Source organism: Zea mays, chromosome 6 (genome assembly GCF_902167145.1).
Source record: "Zea mays cultivar B73 chromosome 6, Zm-B73-REFERENCE-NAM-5.0, whole genome shotgun sequence".
NCBI classification, from domain to species: domain Eukaryota; kingdom Viridiplantae; phylum Streptophyta; class Magnoliopsida; order Poales; family Poaceae; genus Zea; species Zea mays.
Genome location: NC_050101.1, coordinates 102,097,929 through 102,119,621, shown reverse-complemented (window position 1 = coordinate 102,119,621; position 21,693 = coordinate 102,097,929). Strand labels below are relative to the sequence as shown.

At 42.2% G+C, this 21,693-nt stretch overlaps 2 protein-coding genes across 2 annotated transcripts; both read right to left on the bottom strand.

Moving 5' to 3' along the window:
- Positions 1 to 1,914: 1,914 nt before the first annotated feature.
- Positions 1,915 to 8,339, bottom strand: LOC100279933 (Potassium transporter 1). Its single transcript, NM_001152883.1, has 9 exons — positions 8,170 to 8,339; positions 4,864 to 5,095; positions 4,497 to 4,748; positions 4,317 to 4,367; positions 3,877 to 4,137; positions 3,736 to 3,788; positions 3,491 to 3,605; positions 3,141 to 3,395; positions 1,915 to 3,051 (listed from the first exon to the last, which is right to left on the bottom strand). The coding sequence occupies exons 1-9, from the start codon at positions 8,248 to 8,250 to the stop codon at positions 2,054 to 2,056; spliced, it is 2,298 nt and encodes a 765-aa protein (NP_001146355.1). The 5' UTR covers positions 8,251 to 8,339; the 3' UTR covers positions 1,915 to 2,053.
- A 2,254-nt stretch (positions 8,340 to 10,593) lies between these two features.
- Positions 10,594 to 18,189, bottom strand: LOC100216940 (peptidyl-prolyl cis-trans isomerase CYP59). Its single transcript, XM_008649233.2, has 14 exons — positions 17,747 to 18,189; positions 17,029 to 17,133; positions 16,671 to 16,788; positions 16,514 to 16,564; positions 16,325 to 16,416; positions 15,928 to 16,027; positions 13,771 to 13,890; positions 13,599 to 13,676; positions 13,354 to 13,400; positions 13,219 to 13,274; positions 12,556 to 12,596; positions 11,716 to 11,821; positions 11,477 to 11,609; positions 10,594 to 11,392 (listed from the first exon to the last, which is right to left on the bottom strand). Exons 1-14 carry the CDS (start codon positions 17,842 to 17,844, stop codon positions 10,870 to 10,872), a joined length of 1,668 nt encoding a protein of 555 aa, XP_008647455.1. The 5' UTR covers positions 17,845 to 18,189; the 3' UTR covers positions 10,594 to 10,869.
- Between the last annotated feature and the right edge of the window lie 3,504 nt (positions 18,190 to 21,693).

The window sequence follows — 21,693 nt, the reverse complement described above, 5'->3', positions numbered from 1 at the left end:
TTGCGCTCCAATCAGAGCAACTACTAATATCCCGGCATTACCACCACCGCATTATCCTAGTGCCAGAACGGAAACCAGCTGACGCATCCCGTATCTTTGCATGATATCGAGAACGGTTATGCAAATATATCCGGCGTAGGTCATAATAATAATAATAATAATAATAATAATAATAATAATAATAATAATAATAATAATAATAATAATAATAATAATAATAATAATAATAATAATAATAATAATAATAATAATAATAATAATAATAATAATAATAATAATAATAATAATAATAATAATAATAATAATAATAATAATAATAATAATAATAATAATAATAATAATAATAATAATAATAATAATAATAATAATAATAATAATAATAATAATAATAATAATAATAATAATAATAATAATAATAATAATAATAATAATAATAATAATAATAATAATAATAATAATAATAATAATAATAATAATAATAATAATAATAATAATAATAATAATAATAATAATAATAATAATAATAATAATAATAATAATAATAATAATAATAATAATAATAATAATAATAATAATAATAATAATAATAATAATAATAATAATAATAATAATAATAATAATAATAATAATAATAATAATAATAATAATAATAATAATAATAATAATAATAATAATAATAATAATAATAATAATAATAATAATAATAATAATAATAATAATAATAATAATAATAATAATAATAATAATAATAATAATAATAATAATAATAATAATAATAATAATAATAATAATAATAATAATAATAATAATAATAATAATAATAATAATAATAATAATAATAATAATAATAATAATAATAATAATAATAATAATAATAATAATAATAATAATAATAATAATAATAATAATAATAATAATAATAATAATAATAATAATAATAATAATAATAATAATAATAATAATAATAATAATAATAATAATAATAATAATAATAATAATAATAATAATAATAATAATAATAATAATAATAATAATAATAATAATAATAATAATAATAATAATAATAATAATACTAATAATAATACTAATAATAATACTAATAATAATACTAATAATAATAATAATAATAATAATAATAATAATAATAATAATACTAATAATAATACTAATAATAATAATAATAATAATAATAATACTAATAATAATACTAATAATAATACTAATAATAATAATAATAATAATAATAATAATAATAATAATAATAATAATAATAATACTAATAATAATACTAATAATAATAATAATAATAATAATAATAATAATAATAATAATAATAATAATAATAATAATAATAATAATAATAATAATAATAATAATAATAATACTAATAATAATAATAATAATAATAATAATAATAATAATAATAATAATAATAATAATAATAATAATACTAATAATAATACTAATAATAATACTAATAATAATAATAATAATAATAATAATACTAATAATAATAATAATAATAATACTAATAATAATACTAATAATAATAATAATAATAATAATAATAATAATAATAATAATAATAATAATAATAATAATAATAATAATAATAATAATAATAATAATAATAATAATAATAATAATAATAATAATAATAATAATAATAATAATAATAATAATAATAATAATAATAATAATAATAATAATAATAATAATAATAATAATAATAATAATAATAATAATAATAATAATAATATATGCATGTGCTGCCTAATCCTCACATCTGAAGCCCCTGGCCGGTCCCAACGGTGGTCTCGCTGAATGTCATGTTGCATGTCTGAACGTGAGCTGAATGAAAGGTGGGAGCAGAAAGCGAATGACAACTGACCAGCAAATGCCGCCTGATTCTCTGACAAAAAAAAGGGGGCCCTGTGACTCTGAATTCTGAAATAGCAATTCCCCTACAGTAGCCTGCAGCTTCGTCGGTGTTTTCAGCCCCAGCTAGCGTGCTCGTCCTCACCGGCGAGGTGCCACTAGACACTAGTCGGACTCAGATCTTGTACGTCATGCCCACCTCGATGAGGGAGGTGTTGGGGATGCCGAGCTCCACGGCGGGCCGCCGCGAGTTGCGCCGGAGGAACCCGTACACCACGTTGATGGCGAACTTCTTCACGGCGGGCGACGACTCGTGGGCCTGCACGCACGTGTGCCCGATCATGTACGACACGCCGGACTCCAGCTCCTCCAGCAGCGTCTTCACCTCCTCCTCGCTGCCGGCGGCGGCCCCGCTCGGCTCCTCGAACCGGACCCTCCTGCCGGCGTCGATCTCGCTGCACGACGGCGGCGCCGAGCCCGCGTCCACGTGCGCCGGGATCACCGACAGCTCCCCGGACCCGGACACGCATCCTCCCGCCTTGGCGGCGGCGGCGGCGTCCTGCAGCTGCAGGAACTCCACCACCTTCATCAGCAGCTGGTTCTCGAAGTTGAAGTGGTCCCGCCGCCCTTCCTTGTACCCGTAGCGCACGACGCAGCGGAACATCCGGTGCGCCGGCGCGCCGACCCGCCCCACCAGGAACCGCTCGCCGGGGGGCACACGGGGCACCGCCAGCGTCTGCAGGGACACGAAGACCAGCACCCGGTGGAACGCCGGGAAGTTGGTGACGAAGTGCGCGAACACGGGGGGCACGCCGCCAGCGGCGGCGCTGGCGGCGTAGACGAAGCCCACCCCCGGGACGCGCACCAGGCCCATGCCGGCGCTCAGGCCCAGGAACCGGTCCAGGCGCACCTTGCTCTGCGCCTCGTGCTCCCGCTTCCTCTTCGTGCCGTAGTGCCACGTCGACATGGCCAGCAGCGTGCCCAGCGACAGCAGCAGCGGCAGCCACCCGCCGTGCGGCACCTTGGCGAGGCACGCCGACAGGTACGTCAGCTCCACGGACCCGAACCCCGCCGTGAAGAGCGCCGCCAGCGCCACGCTCCGGCTCCACACGACCGTGATGACGAGGAACATCAGGCATGTGGTCGCGAACATCACCAGGATCACGGCGAGCCCTGGTGGGACAAGGGATCAGTAGAAATGTTGCAGATTTTGCAGCAGTTCTGCGTCGCAGGAGAACCTACGAATGGAAATTGGTACGTACCGTAGGCGTTTCCGATCATTTCGGTGTCGCGGAAGCCGACGGTGACGGCCAGGCACAGGAACATGAGGGCCCAGTTCACCTCCGGTATGTAGATCTGGCCGTGGACGTGGCTGGATGTGTGCACGATCTTTATCCGCGGGAAGCACCCCAAAGCCCTGGACTGGCTTATGATCGAGAACGTAGCTGAGATGATGGCCTGGCTCCCAACGACTGTGGCTAGTGTTGCGATGATCAGGACAGGCCAGAACACTCTGTCTGAGAAAAGAAGAGAAGAACAGAAAGAGATTGAGGAAAATTACAAGAATAATTTTAGGTACTTCCATTCAGCTACATAAGCATTGCCACCTCACCTGGGAGAGCTTTGTAAAAGCTGCTCTGTAGGTCCTCTCTATGTTTAGATAGATAAGCAGCCTCACCCATGTAAGCCAGGACTAAGCATGGATACACAACTATTGTGAATCCAAGCTGCCATTGCAAAGCAAAAAAAAAAAGGATTCAGTGAAGTTTTTGACACAGTTAAAGACAGAAGATTGGCACATCCAGTCCAGCAAGTAAAGCAAAGATATCATCTATCATAAAAAAAGAAGGTATTTACCCTCAGTGAAAGTTTGGAGAAATGCCCAAGATCAGCGAACATTGCTTCAGCACCTGAAATTTTACAAGTCTTAGAAATTCTCAAGTACAGCTTTAACTGAACCTTAATTGAAAACAGAAATAGATAGAGGAAGATGCGAACCTGTGATGCATAGAACAATCCCTCCTAGCGAGCTCCAGCCATCCTTGCCGGCCTTCCTGAAGAAGTTGTATATGTAGTACGGGGACAGAGCACGGACGACACTAGGGTTCCACCTGAATATGTTGTATATGCCGATGCCGCCGATGCAGCCAAGCCAGGCAAGCAGAATAGGAGCGAACAGGAACCCAACGCGGTGGGTTCCGTAGTGTTGCAGCGCGAAAAGGACAACCAAAATGAAACAGGCGAGAAGCACAGTGTAATCTATACACACACACACACAAAAAAACAAACAAACAAACAAACAAAAAGATTCAATCATCTGTAGTTAGCAGTGCAATGCCAAAGATTAACAAGTAACTAACCAGGGAAATATTGACTAGCATCTGCTCCTAACAGAAGTAAATCATTGTGAGCAATATGTATAATAAACAGCTTCTTACTTTCATGTAGCTCTGGAAACTTGATTCTGAGTCCAGAAACTGCTGATAGAACTGCGCAAAAGAGTATATAGTGTTTGTCAGTTACAGTAATATTTCATGGGCTTAGGTTACATTTAAACTGATAGTTCCAGGCAGAAAACTAAACCATCTCAATGAACACGAGAACCCAAGGTTGTTTACCTGACATAGTTGGGGTGAAGACGCCATCCCCAATAACCATGCTAGTACCCATCAGGACGAAGAGCAGCAGCAGGACACGGAGCGAGTAATGCCTCTCGATGAAAGACTTTATCGCCAGACTACTCTTCAGCTCCTCCTCGCGAGGTTCCTCCTCCTGGCTGTACACCGATAAACACCCGTCGTTTATACTGTTCATCAGGAGGCCCATCCTTGAGCGCCTGCACATCAACGAGTACAACGCAAATGTGCCACCTGCATTACACAACACAACACAACACAACACATTGCCATTGAACTCAAGACAGTTTGAAGGAACAACAATGAGCTAGAAGAACTGGACACAGACATGAGTATGTGTGCGTATTACCTTCTCCATCGTCATCTGCTCCAAGAACAAGGATGATGTATTTGAGAAGCGGTATGAGCGTCAGGCTCCAGAAGACGAGGGACAGCACCCCGAGGATCTCCTCGTCCTCCTCGTGCAGCCGCAGCTTCCCGGAAAAGGTGTTCTTGTACACGTAGACGGGCGAAATGCAGAGATCGCCATACACGACGCCGAAGCTCTGGTACGCCAGTAAAAGCGTCGCCTTCCGAAGTCCCTGCACGCCGACCAACACGAACGGTAATATAGTGAGTTTGCAGTGTTGTTTCTATGTTTCACTACTATCTGTAACTATTATCTGCAGACTAAAGGAACAAGGAGTGCTGGGTGTATATTCTTGATTTCGAAATCCAGAATGAATGTTTGCTAGCTACAAGTTAAACAATGGAACTGTAGATGCAGTTTTGAGGTAAAAAAGAACAAGAGACTACATATGTAGATACATAGTTCAGGCCGGTGCCTGAGCTAGAAGGAAAGGAACTCACGCATACATTGCAGAACCGTACCTTCCAAAAAAACATTGCTTTCGGTTTGAGAATGCTTGGCTTCATGATCCCTCCTTCCTCCCTGCTATAGAACCGGTCTGGTCTGCGGTCACTAATCTTGCAGGTGGTGCCACAGGTGCGTTCGTTGCAAGGCTAAAGGGCACACGTCGTGTACCGTGGCCTCCCAAAGGTTAATCCTGTGCCTCTGATATGGAAAGAATTAATAGAGCATACATTGTGTTGATCCCAAAAATTGTTGGTGCAGTTGCGTCTGGATCCTTTCGTCCGATTTCACTCCAAGGTTGTCCAGTAAAGATTGTGGGTAAAATTTTGACATCTCGCCTCCAACAGCAAGTCACATCGCTTGTTGATTTGGACCAGACTGGGTTCTTGAAAGGACGCTCAATTTCTGAAAATTTTGTCTATGCTACTGAGCTTGTCCAATGCTGTTACAAAAGGAAAGCTCCAACTGTTGTTCTGAAACTTGACTTTGCCAAAGCTTTTGATAGTGTAAGCTGGGATGCTCTACTCACTGTTCTACAGGCACGTGGCTTCCCTCCTCTTTGGTGTGACTGGATTAAGCTACTGCAAGTCTCTGCTAAGTCGGCTGTCCTTTTGAATGGTGTTCCGGGCAGATGGATTTCTTGCAAGAAAGGCCTTCGTCAAGGTGACCCGCTGTCACCCTACATGTTCATACTAGTTGCTGATGTCTTACAGCAGCTGCTGGCCAGAGATAGCACCATTCGACACCCCCTTACAGCTGACCGTTCATGCACAATTCTCCAGTATGCAGACGATACACTGATTGTGGCAAGAGCTGATGAGCTGGCTATGCTGCAGCTAAAGTCGATTCTTCAAAGCTTCACCCGTGCAACAGGTCTGGATATAAACTACAACAAAAGTACACTGGTTCCAATGCATGTGCCTGCTCCTGATGTCACTCGATTCGTTAACATTCTTGGGTGTGCAGAAGGTGCGTTCCCGCAGACCTACCTTGGTCTCCCTCTCTCTAATGAGAAATTGAACCTTGCAGCCTTTGCTCCCATCATTGCTAGCGCTAACCGTTATTTATCTGGATGGTGGGCGAGTCTTCTTAATCACCATGGCAGACTTACTCTTGTTAATGCAGTCTTGGACAGCTTGCCTGTTTATGCAATGGGGGCTCTCGCCCTCCCTCCAGGCGTGATTGAGGCCATCGACTCTAGACGTCGGGCTTTCCTATGGGCCGGGGAAGAAACAGTCTCTGGTGCGAAGTGTCTTGTGAATTGGGAACGGGCATGTCTCCCGAGAAAAGATGGCGGACTGGGTGTTCGTGATCTCCGCTTGCAGAATACCTGTCTGCTACTGAAGCTCCTCCATCGTGGACACAACTCACGTGACTCAGCTTGGGCCCGCTGGTTAGAAGTGGAATTTGGAGGCCCCATGTCTGCTCCAGACAACACGGCAGCTGGTACTCATTGGGCTGCCCTCCGACGCCTTCTGCCTGACTATCGCTTACTTACCACGGTGGAGGTGGGCGATGGTCGCTCTACAGCCTTTTGGCACGACTGCTGGTTGTCTACGGGGCCTCTTGTGGATGCCATGCCGGCGCTCTACTCGCACGCCCGACGCAAGGAAACCTCGGTCTGCAATGTCCTGTCTACAGCCCTTCGCATTGCATTTGTCCCTCGCCTCTCCACCGTGGCTGCTAGAGAATTGGAGCAGCTGGAGGCGCTCCTTGCTGGTGTATCCTTGTCTGCGACTCCTGATCTCCGGTTGTGCCCGTGGGAAGACATGGCACATAAACTCAATTCATCGACTGTCTACCAAGCTGTTGTGACTAATGGCCAGGGATGCGAGTACTACAAGTTTATCTGGGAAAACCGTGCTCCCCCTAAAGTTAAGTTCTTTGGCTGGCTATTGGTGCAAAACAGGATTCAAACCAAAGATAATCTTCTCAAAAAACACTGCGTGGAGAATGATATCTGTGAACTTTGCTTGTCGGCCGTGGAGAGCTCGGTGCATCTGATTTCGGGCTGCCCTTTTGCTGTTGGCTTCTGGGCGCGACTAGGAATATCTCTCACAGACGAAGACGCGTCACATCTTTGGTGCGTTCGATCCCCAGGTCACTTGCCTGCTGCACACTTTAATGTTTTTCTCCTCTTGTGTTGCTGGCGTCTCTGGAAGCACCGCCACGATGTTGTTTTTCGCGCTCTCTCTCTCCGAGCTATGAGCGTCTTATGGCTGGTTGTCGTGATGATGCAGAATTGTGGTCTTGTAGGCTCCCCTCTAATGATCGTTATGTAACCCTTGCATGGGTTTCGATATTCTCTTCGTTAATCCCCTCTGTAACAACTTAACCGACATATAACTAACTCATGTATGAGCTTTTATGTTGGCAATGAAAAGGTGGGGTATCTCGCCCCCCCCCCCCCCCCCCCCCCCGAATTTCTCAAAAAAAAAAGAAACCTACCGGCCCCTAACTACGACGGAGACCAAACGCACTGTTCCTCTGTTTGATCTTGTTGTATTTCCTCCACAGCAGAGACGACCTTGAACTGAAGGTCTGTGATGCAAAAAGGGACACCAAGGTCTGTGATGCAGCTTGCTTTCTCAGCAAGAATTTCCAGCTTCTCAGAACTGAAGGGGAAGGCCTCCCACCATGCGTCAAAACCATGGTCGTGGATTATTTATTTCCGCAACATTGTTGAACTAGTGTTGGAAGCGTCATAATAAGCTCAAAGTGACGAACCAGACTCACACACTTGTTGTCTGTCACTTCCAGGAATTGCAAAGAAAGTATAGTCTCGTATGTAACTGAGCTTACCCACGGCGAGCTCGCAGCCCGCTTCGTCGTGTACTGCAGCTGCACCGCCGGCCGGCCAACACCCTCCTCCACGTCGTCCATCTCTCCGACGACAACTGCACCCGATCGATCGGTGGCCCCTCACCTTCGGCCGGGCGTTTCTTTGGCTGCGTTGCGTGCAACCACCCGGGGAGCGGCTGAGTGGTGATCAGTGAGGAAGGAGCGAAGCAGTTAAGGGGGAGGGAAAACGTGGTGACTCCACGAAAAGAAGACGCGGGCGCATGCGGCATGCACAAGCCTGCCTGTGTGTGTCTATTGTTCAAGGGGACGCCCACCATGGCCAACCAACCATGGTTTTTTTTTTGCTGAAAATTGGGAGCTGCTATCTTTTTCTTCTTCTTTTGTGGTCGCTCTAGCTAGCTAACACCTGCCTGCCTTCCTTATCAGCCTTTCCCATCTGAGTTTTGGTGAAGTTCACCTATGTCATATAAGGTGAAATCACCTTAGTTAGACTAGATTACTCCTATATATTTTAGTAATATTTCTCTTAGGGTACTCAAATCCTCTCCGATAATGAAGGGGATTCATGGTAAAATTAGTTCATTTCTCCATCAATTTCCTCCAATCCCGTAGGGGATTTGAGTTTCCAAACTAGTCCTTAGAGTTTGTTTGGTTAAAAGGGAGTCGGAGATCATTTCTCCTTCATCCCCTTCTAACCAAATAAGCTCTTAGGTTCGTTTGGATCCATTCATTTTAGAGGAATTGGAATTCACCTAATATAGTAGGTTATTTGAATTGGAATTTGATATTTAACTATTTTTCTAAAGTTCAAATACAAACATTTCTCAATAGGATGGGGGACGTAAATTGATTTCATGTATCTCTGATATATGTTTCTACTCTGCAATTTATAACACGCTCTTCGGCTCGCTCCCTTATAGTAGAAATGTAGCACATAAATGTCTCTCTCATATGATCAATAGTAGTATACACATATATTTCGTGTAAAACCATCTTAGCTTAATTTATATGTGTCTAAATTAGGATTGTTAGAATATAATTCAATTATTCAAAGGATCCAAACGGAGTCTCATGACAATTGCGGCTTTCTCTAGCCATGCATGCTTTTCATGGACATAGGTCCCGAGATTTCCTGCACATAATCAAGCCTAATGATATGGTGCTATACTATACCTTGTTACACTATTACATTATTATGTTATTGCTTTATTTTCGTATTCTTTATGGACTCGATACTAGATATAGTTTAGGATATGCTACTAGATTATTCCTACATATTTTTAATTTTATATATAATGGAATATATAATTTAGGCTCTAAATGAGATTTAGAGTGGAGTCTGAACGAGATCGAGTCAAGCTATATCTCACAGCTCGCAATGCGTCCGAGCCGAGGCAACCGGCTCGTTTCTGGCCCTAGTCTAGTAGTAACAATCTATATGATCTTATGCTTACAATATATTTCTGTTGAACGCGTTATTTTTTTTTTTTTTTTTTTTGTTCTAGCGTAGCATGTTACCGTACACTCCGGTACATCTTCTCATAGTAGCCTATAAACTTGCATGGGTTATGGCTCCACACCTACAAATCCTTATAGTTCATTTGAGAAGTTCTTGGGTCGTCCCAATGACCCAAAGTAACTAAAACCTGCATCCCTAGCTACTCAGGATCGGAGACTATCAGACTAGTCAATTACTCAGTGGTTTCAGGCTTTCAGCATTCCATCCGGCCAGGTACTGCCTCTGCAATGGTGTTAGAGAAAAGGAGGGGCCGTTCTCTCCTGCTAGAAAGCCATCTCTATACTCCTGCACCAACAATGCATGGAAGCAACCGAACTACCTTTCTTGGTGTCGTTCATCACTCGGGACTTTTGTTTCCAAGAACAGATAGATCATTTGTGCTTGTGCAACGAGTTCTGTTGATACTGTGCCTCCGAATCGGCTGTTGGTTTCATCTACGTAGGTTCAAACGTCGCGTCTCTGAAGGGAGGGCAACAGGGATCTAGAAGGAAAACAAGCACCTCACTGTCACAGGTGCATATTTTTAGGCACTGTCTTTCTATGTCATTTTACCTTGTTTACTACTTCAAGGGAAAATTAAAGCAGCAAACAGAACATGACGCATGCCTTTTTCGAGAACACTACATGTTAATCTCATTTTCAAGCAAGAAAGCACGGTTGAAATTAACGTGACACTCCCTATGGCCTCTGAAATTGAAGAAACCATTAATGATATTGCGTCATCAGCAACTGCTCCCCAATGCCAGTGAAGTGAACCGGTTGTTGGTGACGGGGGCGTATCCACTGCTGCAACCAGTTCAGCAATGGAAGGTCGACAAGATCATGGTACACACTTTGTATCACTTCACAGTCGACGGATAGGTCACCCTCAGCAGTTGAAGAATTATTTATGAAGTAACTGAGGGTTTATGAAGCTTACAATAGAATTATTTATGGGCCCATGCCAATCCTTACAATAGAATAAGCGCAAACAGTCTAAGTCAGCAATTTTTTGATTGCAATAAATTATCCAGCAAAAACTGTAAACACACAAAAAAAGATTCAGATCTGGACACTACAACAATTCAACATATTCCAGGCAGTTACATTGACTTACAAAAAAAAAAGTTGAGCTAAGAATACCAGCTTATAGAGACATCAGTGGAAAGCAGGCAAGAAAACCGAGTCGTGCAGAAACTTTCTTATCTACCATCTCTGTGCCTTCTCTCCTTGTAGGACCTATCATCAGACTGCTGGTTTCTCACATGGTGCCCTCCGTCTTCTCTTCTATGTTTACTATCTGGGCTCCTTTTCCTGTGGCTGTCTTCATCTCTCCTGCGGCGATCGTAGCCATCGTCTCTATGGTGCCGCTCACCATCAGACTTATCCCTTCGTCTGTAGCCCTTCTCTTCCTCCCCACTTCTGCTTCTGTCGTGGCGCTTGCTATAATCACGATCATCGTTTCTACCAGAGCTTCTGTCACCGGATCTACTGTAACTGTGGTAGTCATCATGTTTCCGATCCCCTCGGTTCCTATCATCTTTCCCATGCTTGCTTCCTTTCTCATCACTGTGTGTTCTCTCATGGCTATTTCTATCACGACCACCACGAGGTGGTAGCTCTGATTTTCGATCATCTATTCTTCGATTCTTTCTTCTGTGGCCATTTTCATGATCTCTCTCTTCAGAACAATCAGCTTCGTCTTCGTCAAATACTAGATCATAGCTGCAAAAGAGTGGAGTATCACAGTATGAAAGTGTTCAATGTTTTGTACAACAAAAGAAAGGACCAAAGAGGGTAGAGACTGACCTTCTACGGTGATTTCCACCACGTTGTGTATTTTCATCTTTTAGAACATAACTTGGGCCTTTGTTTTTCTGCTCACCGTCTTGATCGCAGTCTCTGGCTAGGTGATCAGGGGCGCCACACTTAAAACACCCATCTGCAGTGAGAAACAATGGTTGAATGTGAGACTAAAGATGGCAAAACTTTCAATACATATAAAGTGGAAAACAGGCTTATGGACAATAGAGTTTCGAATGTTTTACCTTTCTTTGCATTTCTTTTGCTTTGTCTGAATTGACCCCACAGCTTCGAAACACTCTGACTAAAATCAACATGGATCCTTCTATCGTCAATCAGACAATTGTCCATCTACAAGCATAACAGCGTGTAAATAATCCTCTCTTAGGGCTAGTTTGGGAACCCTATTTTTTCAAGGAATTTTCATTTCCCAAAGGAAATTAGTTCATTTTCTCTTGGAAAATAGAAATCCCTTGGAAAAATGGTGTTCCCAAACTAGCCCTTAAGATTATTTCATAAGGTTGTCTACAGCAGTTCCTCTATCTCATCCCCTATTTCAAACTTCACTCTGCAAACAGTATCAAACAGTGTCATCTATAGTGTCGTGCCCCCTATTTTACGTGATCCGCTGAAGACAGCCTAATGGAACACCACATGAGAACCAATATGACCAATGTGTTAGATGCAAAACTTACTCTCCGCTGGGCAAACAAGTTGACTAAGCAGTTTTTTAAGATATTTGTTTCATTTTCTTCTTTATTTCAACTCACAGTCCTTACCATTTTCATTTTAGTTTTTCCCTTCTATCAGGTAGCTTTAGGCTTTAGCTTTGTTCAGCCTTTTTTTTTGTTCTTGGTCTTCTGCACTGCTTGCATGTTGCATGGCTAATTAAAATCAATGGAACTATAAGGTTGGTTCTACCCTATCCTTAAAAAGGAATATAGTTATTGTTGGGCACATCCTAAGTAGGGCAGGACTCTCTTATGGAGAAAATAAACATGCAATGAGTAATCAATAAACTATGCGTGAAAAGATATATTGTACCACTGTAAATACACATCCACATGGTAATCTGAGGTACTGACCTTGAAATATGCACGCTCACAAGCCTCCTTTGTATCGAATTCTGACAGATCAAGATAAATTGTTAGCATGTCATACACTCAGCTAAGAGCTAAGCATCATGAATCTAGGACAATTCACAAATACTGTCAGCGCATAAAAAGAACTGAACCTAGCTATATTGGTGAGAATCTGAGGTGTGGGTGTCCTACTACCACCTAGGTTCAAGTCCTCTTTGGCTCAAACTTGGGTGTATATTTATTCTTTACAACACCTACTTCCTCCTAGGTTGGTTGAGTTTTTTAAGTATCAGCACATAAACGGCCCCTGACTGTACCAAAAGGAACTTTGAAGAGACAAAGGGAAGTTTTCTACTTTTCAATAGAGTGCAGCTCTTAGATTATGATAATAGTTAGGAAATAAAAAAGACAGACAGACAACACTACTTTAGTAGATGAGGATTGTTTCTTTTCATGTATATTACTCGCTCATCTTTCGATCTCTAACTAGTCACCATACAAAAAAACATGTGTAAGGCTAATGCAGCTGAAAAAATAGATCACAGTTGCCTCGGGCAGGTACATAAGCTAATGTAATAGTGCAATGAACAAAATGGAACTAGGGATCTAGCCAAATAGCAAATAGTACTTGTCAACGCATTAAGAGTTTTCAGGGACAAAACATACCAATAAAAGCATAGCATAAACTATCTCCAGTCTTGTAGTCACGAATTATTTCAGCTCTGCAAGCAAAAATTAAGAAATTGAAAGACGAGAATAAACAAGCAAATGCACACAATTAGTAATAAGAAAGGCACTAACGATGTCACAGTTCCAAAACGAGAAAAGATTGTGTATAAATCTTCATCCTGCAAAATGATTGAAGTTAATCAGCAAAAGATGTTCAAATTTCAGGCCTAAAATAACCAGCAATGTTGCCACAGCAGTAGAAAACCAGGTACTTCTATGAACAGAGGTTGAAGAACAAGTACATCTTAAAAAATCCAATGAAGTGGAAAAAACCCGGAAAGAAGACAAGCTGCAAGCAATCAGGAACTAACACTAACCTGTGTTACTGGGTTGAGCTTACAAACAAATAAGACATTATCTGGCGGTTTAACCTCAGCATCTGGAATATCTGCCAGCTGCACAAAAAAGGTATTAACCAGTCGTTAAAAATAATACAAATACTAAATTAGAAAAATAAGTTGATGGCTTTCATAAGGAACCATGACTTACACTCTCAAGTATTACTGCATTTGTGTGTGCCTCTTTAGAGCGGATCATTTCCTCAAGTTCTTCAGGAGCAACTGTTTGGTCCAAAGGAACCCAAGTATCCTCTAAGCGCTCTTCTGCAACCTGTAAGTTTGAAACAAAAAAGGGGAAAATATCACAGCATACTCATGTTGCCAGATTACTATTGGATTCAAGATACAATCTCTTTTTATTTATATGGTTGAAACATGTCCAACTTGTAGCACAAGTTCATACAGATGGTAGTCATGGTACAGGGGGGAAGATTTCAATGCTAAATGAAATGATGCACACTCAATAACTACCATGGCCAACCTTTAGGTACAGTGCCAATAAAATAAAATAGGGGGCGCACACTGCAGTCTGCCCTCGACAGTAGCTTGGAACCAAAATAGAAGAACCGGTACATGGAAAAAGAAACAGAATCCTTGATATCTAACAATTCTTAACGATTGCTAAATCAGGAAAAGAAACAAAAAAAAGAGAATGAATGAGCCATGGTGTCTTCGGTCCATGGGGATAGCTGTCTTCTCCGGCGAGGTTATACCCCTCTGCCGCAGGCTTGGTTCTAGGGTAGCAGCCCTAGACGCTTGAGAGGGTCATTGCAAGGGAGAGAGATTGGTTTGTTAATGATCTTGCTTGATTTATTCCTTGCTGCCATGCGGCTTATAAATAGCCCTATGGCTAACCAACTTCTCCTACAAACTCTCAACTAACTCCTACTTTCTTGGACTTATCTGATGCTAACCCACTCTCCACAATTCTCTCATCTCAATCTTATTCTCTAGCCTTATCCCAGCTCATCTCAATCTTATTCTCTAACCTTATCCCAGCCTGGCTGTTGCCTCTCGCTCCCTATGATGCCCATGACATCTCCCCCTCCCTTGAGGACCAGCTCGTCCTCGAGCTGCCATAGACTTACCTGACACGACTTAAGGTTAAGCCTTTTACATCTCAGCTTACCTTTATTATTTAAGACGAAAATACAAAATAATTGTGGAACTAAAATCTAAATTTGAACTGCAGCTATGTCCTCCTGTCCTCCTGGATCCCAAGGAAAGAGCTGAAATGCGGACTTCACGTTGGATGAAAGGTGAAGGAGGAACCAGCCCGTTCTTATGTTGGGTCTGTCCAGCACCAAGGCAGTTGCCCGAATGAAGGGGACGACCCTCTTTGGCCGTGCAGGGGGGCTGCATACCCAGATCTCGACTTCTGCAGGGGGTTCAAAAAGTATAGACGAGACCTGGTGGTTGGGCGCGCAGGCTGCGAGTTGGTGCAGCGATGAGCTGATCAGCAAGTGCAGCTTCCCCACCGCCCGCCTAACAAGGAAGCCGCGCACTGCGGCTTGCAAGCGCACCACGGCCTGCTCATGTGATGACGGCCATGGGGTGGCCCTGGAGGCCACAACAAGGTGCTTCTCCCCACGAAGGGACTGTACCTGGCGGCGTGCCAGGAACCCTCGCGCTGCCGCCTGAAGCCGCACCGCTGCTTGGAGTTCCTTCTCTGTCTTCTCCTTGTAGCGGTGGAACATCACAACGAATTGATCCCACTTCTCTTCGAGCCGAGCGAATGCATCTGGAGTTGGAGAGGGTGGGTGGGAGGGCGTTGCGGCGGCAGATGGCGCGGCGGCTGGTGGTGGTGAGGGATGGGCGGCTGGTGGTGGTGAGGATAACCTGGAGCTGATACCAGGTGTCACGGTCCATGGGGATAGCTGTCTTCTCCGGCGAGGTTATACCCCTCTGCCGCAGGCTTGGTTCTAGGGTAGCAGCCCTAGGCGCTTGAGAGGGTCATTGCAAGGGAGAGAGATTGGTTTGTTAATGATCTTGCTTGATTTATTCCTTGCTGCCATGCGGCTTATAAATAGCCCTATGGCTAACTAACTTCTACAAACTCTCAACTAACTCCTACTTTCTTGGACTTATCTGATGCTAACCCACTCTCCACAATTCTCTCATCTCAATCTTATTCTCTAGCCTTATCCCAGCTCATCTCAATCTTATTCTCTAACCTTATCCCAGCCTGGTTGTTGCCTCTCGCTCCCTATGATGCCCATGACACATGGCCTGTGGTAAAGATTGATTGATGCATTTCGACTCATCCTCTCTTATTACTGAAACGAACATGATTAGGATACTCAAGTACCTCATCACGTGGCTTTCCTGTAGGAGAATTCTCAGGAATAAGTTCAGCAAGTTGAGGAGGATCATCGAAAGGATCATCCAAGACATATGTATGCTTAATTCTGCAAATAATTAAGTTGTATGCGGTCAGCAAACAGGAATTAAAATGACAAAGGAAACTAATGCTGGAGAAGAAGTGAAACATTCATAGGGGTGGTAATGAATCACGATCCAAATGTTTCTTCACAATAAGTTAGGGTCCTTAATAAATTTAGTTCAAAAATGAATAGGAGTAGAGCCGGATTTTAATCCGATTCAATCCTTAAATTTTATAGTGTAAAAATTTAGAGCCCATTACCACCCCTAAACATTCGTTTAATGGTGTAACTAAGACATTAATAAAAAATTCAAAACTCCACCTTATGTCCTTGAATGGTCTTCCATTATCATCAACATAAGCTTCATTTATTTTTGTCAGCGTATCAAAACCTTCGGCAACCATCCCAAACACCTATGGTCAACAGAACAAACACAAGAATTGTTCAAATAAGGGAATTTTGTACATAAGAAGAAGAAAAAACCAGTTAACAGAATCAAGTGCTGCTCACAGTGTGTTTATCATCAAGGTAATCCACGTCATCCCGCAAGGTAATGTAGAACTAAAAACATTAAAAAGCACATAAATCGTAGGCCAAAACAAGCAACGAAGTACTGAAAAATGGAACATCCAATACTATCAATTAAGACACTGGGGCAGCACTGCACCTGCGAGGCATTGCAGTTTTCACCAGCACTGGCCATAGCAACGGTTCCAGTTTTAGAATGCCTCAACTCTGGACGGATTTCATCATCAAAAAATCGAGCTTGATCACCATAGAGAAATCTGAGGAAATAAGATATAGTTTTCAGGCATACATTTAACAGTATGTAATAATAAGATACCTCAATAATAACAACTGTATACATATGGAGACTAGCAAACATATTTGTACTATCAAAAACTATATTTGTACTGTATCCATTGAAGACACTAGTTATATCTAGATGCAGGATACCACATTATATGGTTCAGAGATGAAAATTTGGAGACATTTCAGAAGTTCAAACCAAAAGGATCACTTACTTGTATACGGAATCACCACCGGTGCCAGTTCCAGTTGGATCGCCAGTTTGTGCCAAGAAATCCTTCTCCACCTTGTGGAACAGACACCCATTGTAGTACTTCATTCTGATCGGTCAAAGAAGAAAACCAGAGAATAAGTACCCTAATTATCTGAAACGATAATCTGAAACTCGTGAGATAGTATTTTCCATAATTTAGTGATAACAAAAGAGCAGGCAGTCATAATCTCCAATGGTGAAAATTCAAGACTGTGCAAGAAATTGAGTGCAGGAGCCACAGTAGAAGCTAAATCCAGTTCCCATAATGTCATAAAAATCAACAACGAGAAACCTAAGAAACAGAATAGAATCCTTTGATGGCGCCTAAGACTGTGGCTCTATCAACGCTATAAAGGTCCAGTACCCGCAACGCAATTGTTTCGAAATTTCTGGTAGCATACCTACGAGCCTAGAAATCAGTAATCAGCTAAATACATTTGGGACTAGGAATCCCACGAAACTGATGTGGAAACTACGGATAGATGCAGGATCACCAACTTGTACCTATTGCAACTGCAACCCAAAAAATACAATCAAACCAATAGTGACACTACTATGCCGAATTGGCCAACTGAAGAGCTTGACACAGGGCAGTACATAAATCATCCGCAGTGCTGGTTGTCAGAAATTATAGACGAACCCCAGAGAGATCGAACAAGCCCTAGACGCGAGAAACTCACTTGCAGAGCTTGAGGAAGTTCTTGGTGGTGAGCGCGCACCGGTCGGTGTGGAGATCCACCTCGATGTCGCCCACGCTGGTGACGATGAGCACCGACATCTCCTATACTTGCCCGCCTCTGCCCTCAGCTATCGAACGGCGGCGAAACAACGCTTGGGGGAGGAGGAGGCTAGCGCGGGCGCCGGATGCTTCTGCGGTTTCGTCAAAGACTCAAACCAGGCCCAGGCAGCAGCCGTACAAGGTGGCGCGTTGGATGTCCTGCCCTAGCCTGGGTGCAGGCGTAAACAACCAAGCGGACGGGAGAGGGAGCGGGGAGGGCGGCGGCCGGCGAACGTGTGGAAACCGGCGAAGAGGAGGACGACGGGCCACTAGAGCCGCGGTCAGATGGGCTCCCGTGCTCTTGGACCGATTGGAAGGCCCAAACCAAAAAGCCTTGTCCATCATGGTCGGTGAACGTGTGGAGTATCCATTTACGTAGAGAAAATTTGGTACAGTTATTGCATTAGACAGAAGTACTGCCAAGTGCCAAGGTAATAAAAAATTAAAAAATGTGAGCTGCTCATAGCATGCTGCTGAAACTATGAAATTTGCTAATAGCAGAAATAAATTTCTTTCAGTGCTAAGATGACACACTGCCAGAGATGGCAATAGGTAGCCGAAAACTGACTACCTGACAGGATTTTACCCGATATAAGGCAGATACGTGACGATTTTTTTTACCCGTAGGTATGTTAATAGGAAATAACCTCTACCCGTTGGGTAGACGGATACAGGTACATGTTGGTACTTTTTTTATGAAGGGGCGAAGCCCTCTATTTCATTAAGAAATAGGAAAGATTGAAACAACCGCCACCCCGCGGTAAAACATCCCAAAAGATCGAACACGGCCAATACTCTATCTAGACTCTAACCACTATCACGAGATCAGTGAAGAGCCTACGATAACAGGAGAAGTTTTGGCCTACGATGAACTACATAAGACTTTCTTATTTACAGCCCAACAAGACAGGCAGAAGCCACAAAAGGAACTGAACAGTCTAGCCAACGGGTACATGTTGGTACTATCCATGGATAAAATATACCCTCATCAATACCACTATAACCATCTAATAGAACCTATCTTAGCTAAAATAATACACTTAGCTATCATTTGTTTAGCTACCGAGTTATGTAATCATATGATTTGTTATATATGAAGTTGAACTTTTTTTATATGTGTATTTATTGGTATATTTGAATTTAACACTTTCCTAACGGGTACGGGTTACTCGACACGTAAAATTATCCGTACGAGTATATATATGGGTAAGATTTTATACCCACGAGTATATATGGGTAACTCAATAGATAAATTTTTTTTCCATCCCAACGCACTCCACAATGAACCATGACACATGCACACATGTAGCGCTGGCGCACATGCACGCGCGTCACAGTTGCCTCGCCAAGATGGCCCGCCACACGCATGCGCGCCGCCACCTGCCACCGCTGACTATTCTTCACTTCGTGTCCCCTTCCTGACTCCTGAGCTCTTGTCGCTCTTTCTTATCTCGCCATCTTGCGGACCTTGCGCGACACCTGCTCGGATGTACGGACGATCGAGTTTTTACGGAGCTTCGTCGTGACCGCTCAGTGCCCACCGATCAGAAGATCACCTTCTTCCTCTTATCCTTGTCGAGCACACGAGGAACAATACTGCGAATATATGCATACACCGACTATGATATACTACTTTGAACAACTCACGATACCGACTTGTGCGAATGAAGCCACCAACACCTTAAGTTTGGGTTCCTCCCGCATGATATAAATTTATTGTTGAATTTGTGAAATGCAGTATGTGATATAAATTTATTGTTGAATTTGTGAAATGCAGTATGTGTTTTTTTACTAAATCGGTATATTTCATGTGTGTATACGTGTCGTCGCAGCCATGACGTTGTAATTTTTTTAAAAAAACTAAGATTAACAAGAAAAAAATGTCTAAATAAGCATGAACGCTATTTAAGCTTGTAAACTTACTTGTAATATATTATATATATTAGTGGGACCGAAACGTCGGTGGGTCTTAATCCTTGTTTTTTCTTCTTCTTCGTAGAAACAGAGAACTCGTGAAGCGGTCGTACGTGTTGTTTCATGGCTGGCACTTGGCAGCACAAGTGGATTAGACGACGGCGATCGGTGGATTAGACGACCCCACGACCTGCCTCCATGATCCGTGACGCGACGACCCCGCCCTCTGGCAGCCTGGCTCTGCTAGCACTGTCTCCGTCTTCCCCGGCCAAACTCCACTACAGACTGGGGCAGGGCAGGGCGGGCTGGACCTGGGGTGGTCGAGCAGGGCGATCGCCCAGGCCCTAAAATGTTGGGCCCCCTTGATATATATTTAAGTATAGTATTAACCTAAATAGTACTCTCTCAGTTTCGTTTTAGTTGTCGCTAGATAGTACAAAATTAAACTATCCAGATTTACTTTATTAGCTTGTAGGAAACAAGTAACGCCTAAGAGAGGGGTGAATTAAGACTTCTAAAACTTTTACTAAACTAGGCCACAAATAATTATTTATAGCAAAATCTATATAAATAATTAAACAAGAATGTGCAAATTATGTTTTGTCTAATTGTTGCTATCTCTACCACAATAGCTAAGTTTTAATCTACACTATATAAGTATGAATACAAAATTGAAACTTAAATGCTTAATATAAATGCAGAAACTTAAAGAGTAATGTAGAGATGCAAACTCTCGTAGATGACGCTGGTATTTTTACCGAGGTATCCGAAATCACGCAAGGTCCCGACTAATCCTCGTTGGTGCCCCAACGCAAAGGGAAGCTCACGCAAGGGCCAAGCACCTCGGTCGAGTAACTCCGTAGAGAGTCGCGGGCCTTCTCAACGCGCAAGTGTTGCTCCGCTTCCGGCTCCTCTCGGACACTCCCTGCCGTCTCCACTATCGAGCTTCCGGCTGAAAACGCCGCGGACCTCGTTCCCTCCGGTACACGGTGGCGGCCATGACACAAACACGGTCGTCACGGTCTCACAAGACTCTCGCCCCACTCAGTACAAATAATGGCTCGCGCAAGAGCCGAGGTTTTGTGTGGTTTATCTAAACTCACTCAACTAACTAGGATTCACCTAGAGCAAGCGCTAGAGTGGTCTAACTAACCTAAGCACTTCGCAAAGCACCTACGCTAATCACCGAGTGATTCTATTAAGCACTTGGGTGTAAGAGCACTTGGAAATGTCTACTATATGTCTTGGTATGTCTCTTGGGTTCCCACACATGGAAATGGTCGGTTGGGTTGTATTTATAGCCCACAACACAAAACTAGCCGAGAGGAAAGTTGATGCTTTCTATGGTGCACTGGGCCGTCCTGTGGGGTCACCGGACCGTCAATGGCGAACCAATTGAAGACCAATGGCAGGCTTGTAAGATATGAAAGTTCTTGGAGATTTTGCAGTGGAAGCTTGTTGTCTTTCTCCGTGGACTTCATTTTCCTTACAATGATACTACTACATAAAATAGACTCGAAAAAGGTATTAGTCTCAAAGTCTTAGATTATAGATTAACCTCCCCCTGAAGGTGTGCATACAAGTTTTGAACACTTGTAGGAGACATGCACTTTGATTTGATATGAAGAGGGGCAAACTATCTATAATCCGAGCTTTGGCACATACAAGTTAAATGATACCGATTGTAGGATATAAGCTTTTAAAGCATTAGTGTCATTTACTTAGGGATGTTAAATAAGCTATGCGCCATGCTTAATTAAACAATTTTAAACCATGTAGGTTTGCTCAAGAATATGAAATGAGAACGAGAAATCCTACCATGTAATTTACCTAGTATGCATGCATTGTTAATCTAAAATAAGTACAAAATGAAATACTAGGCATGGAAGGTAAAACTAGATACAAGGAAATATATACGCATATCTAAAAATAAGG

Coding starts and splice junctions, on each gene's coding strand:
- LOC100216940 (XM_008649233.2), bottom strand. CDS start 17,844: ATGTCGGTGCTCATCGTCACCAGCGTGGGCGACATCGAGGTGGATCTC. Junction 16,028..16,324: donor AGACCATTCAAGGACATAAG/GTGGAGTTTTGA, acceptor AATTATTTGCAG/AATTAAGCATACATATGTCT. Junction 13,677..13,770: donor ATGCAGTAATACTTGAGAGT/GTAAGTCATGGT, acceptor TTTTTTGTGCAG/CTGGCAGATATTCCAGATGC.
- LOC100279933 (NM_001152883.1), bottom strand. CDS start 8,250: ATGGACGACGTGGAGGAGGGTGTTGGCCGGCCGGCGGTGCAGCTGCAG. Junction 3,606..3,735: donor TCTCCAAACTTTCACTGAGG/GTAAATACCTTC, acceptor TTGCAATGGCAG/CTTGGATTCACAATAGTTGT. Junction 3,396..3,490: donor CTTTTACAAAGCTCTCCCAG/GTGAGGTGGCAA, acceptor TTCTTTTCTCAG/ACAGAGTGTTCTGGCCTGTC.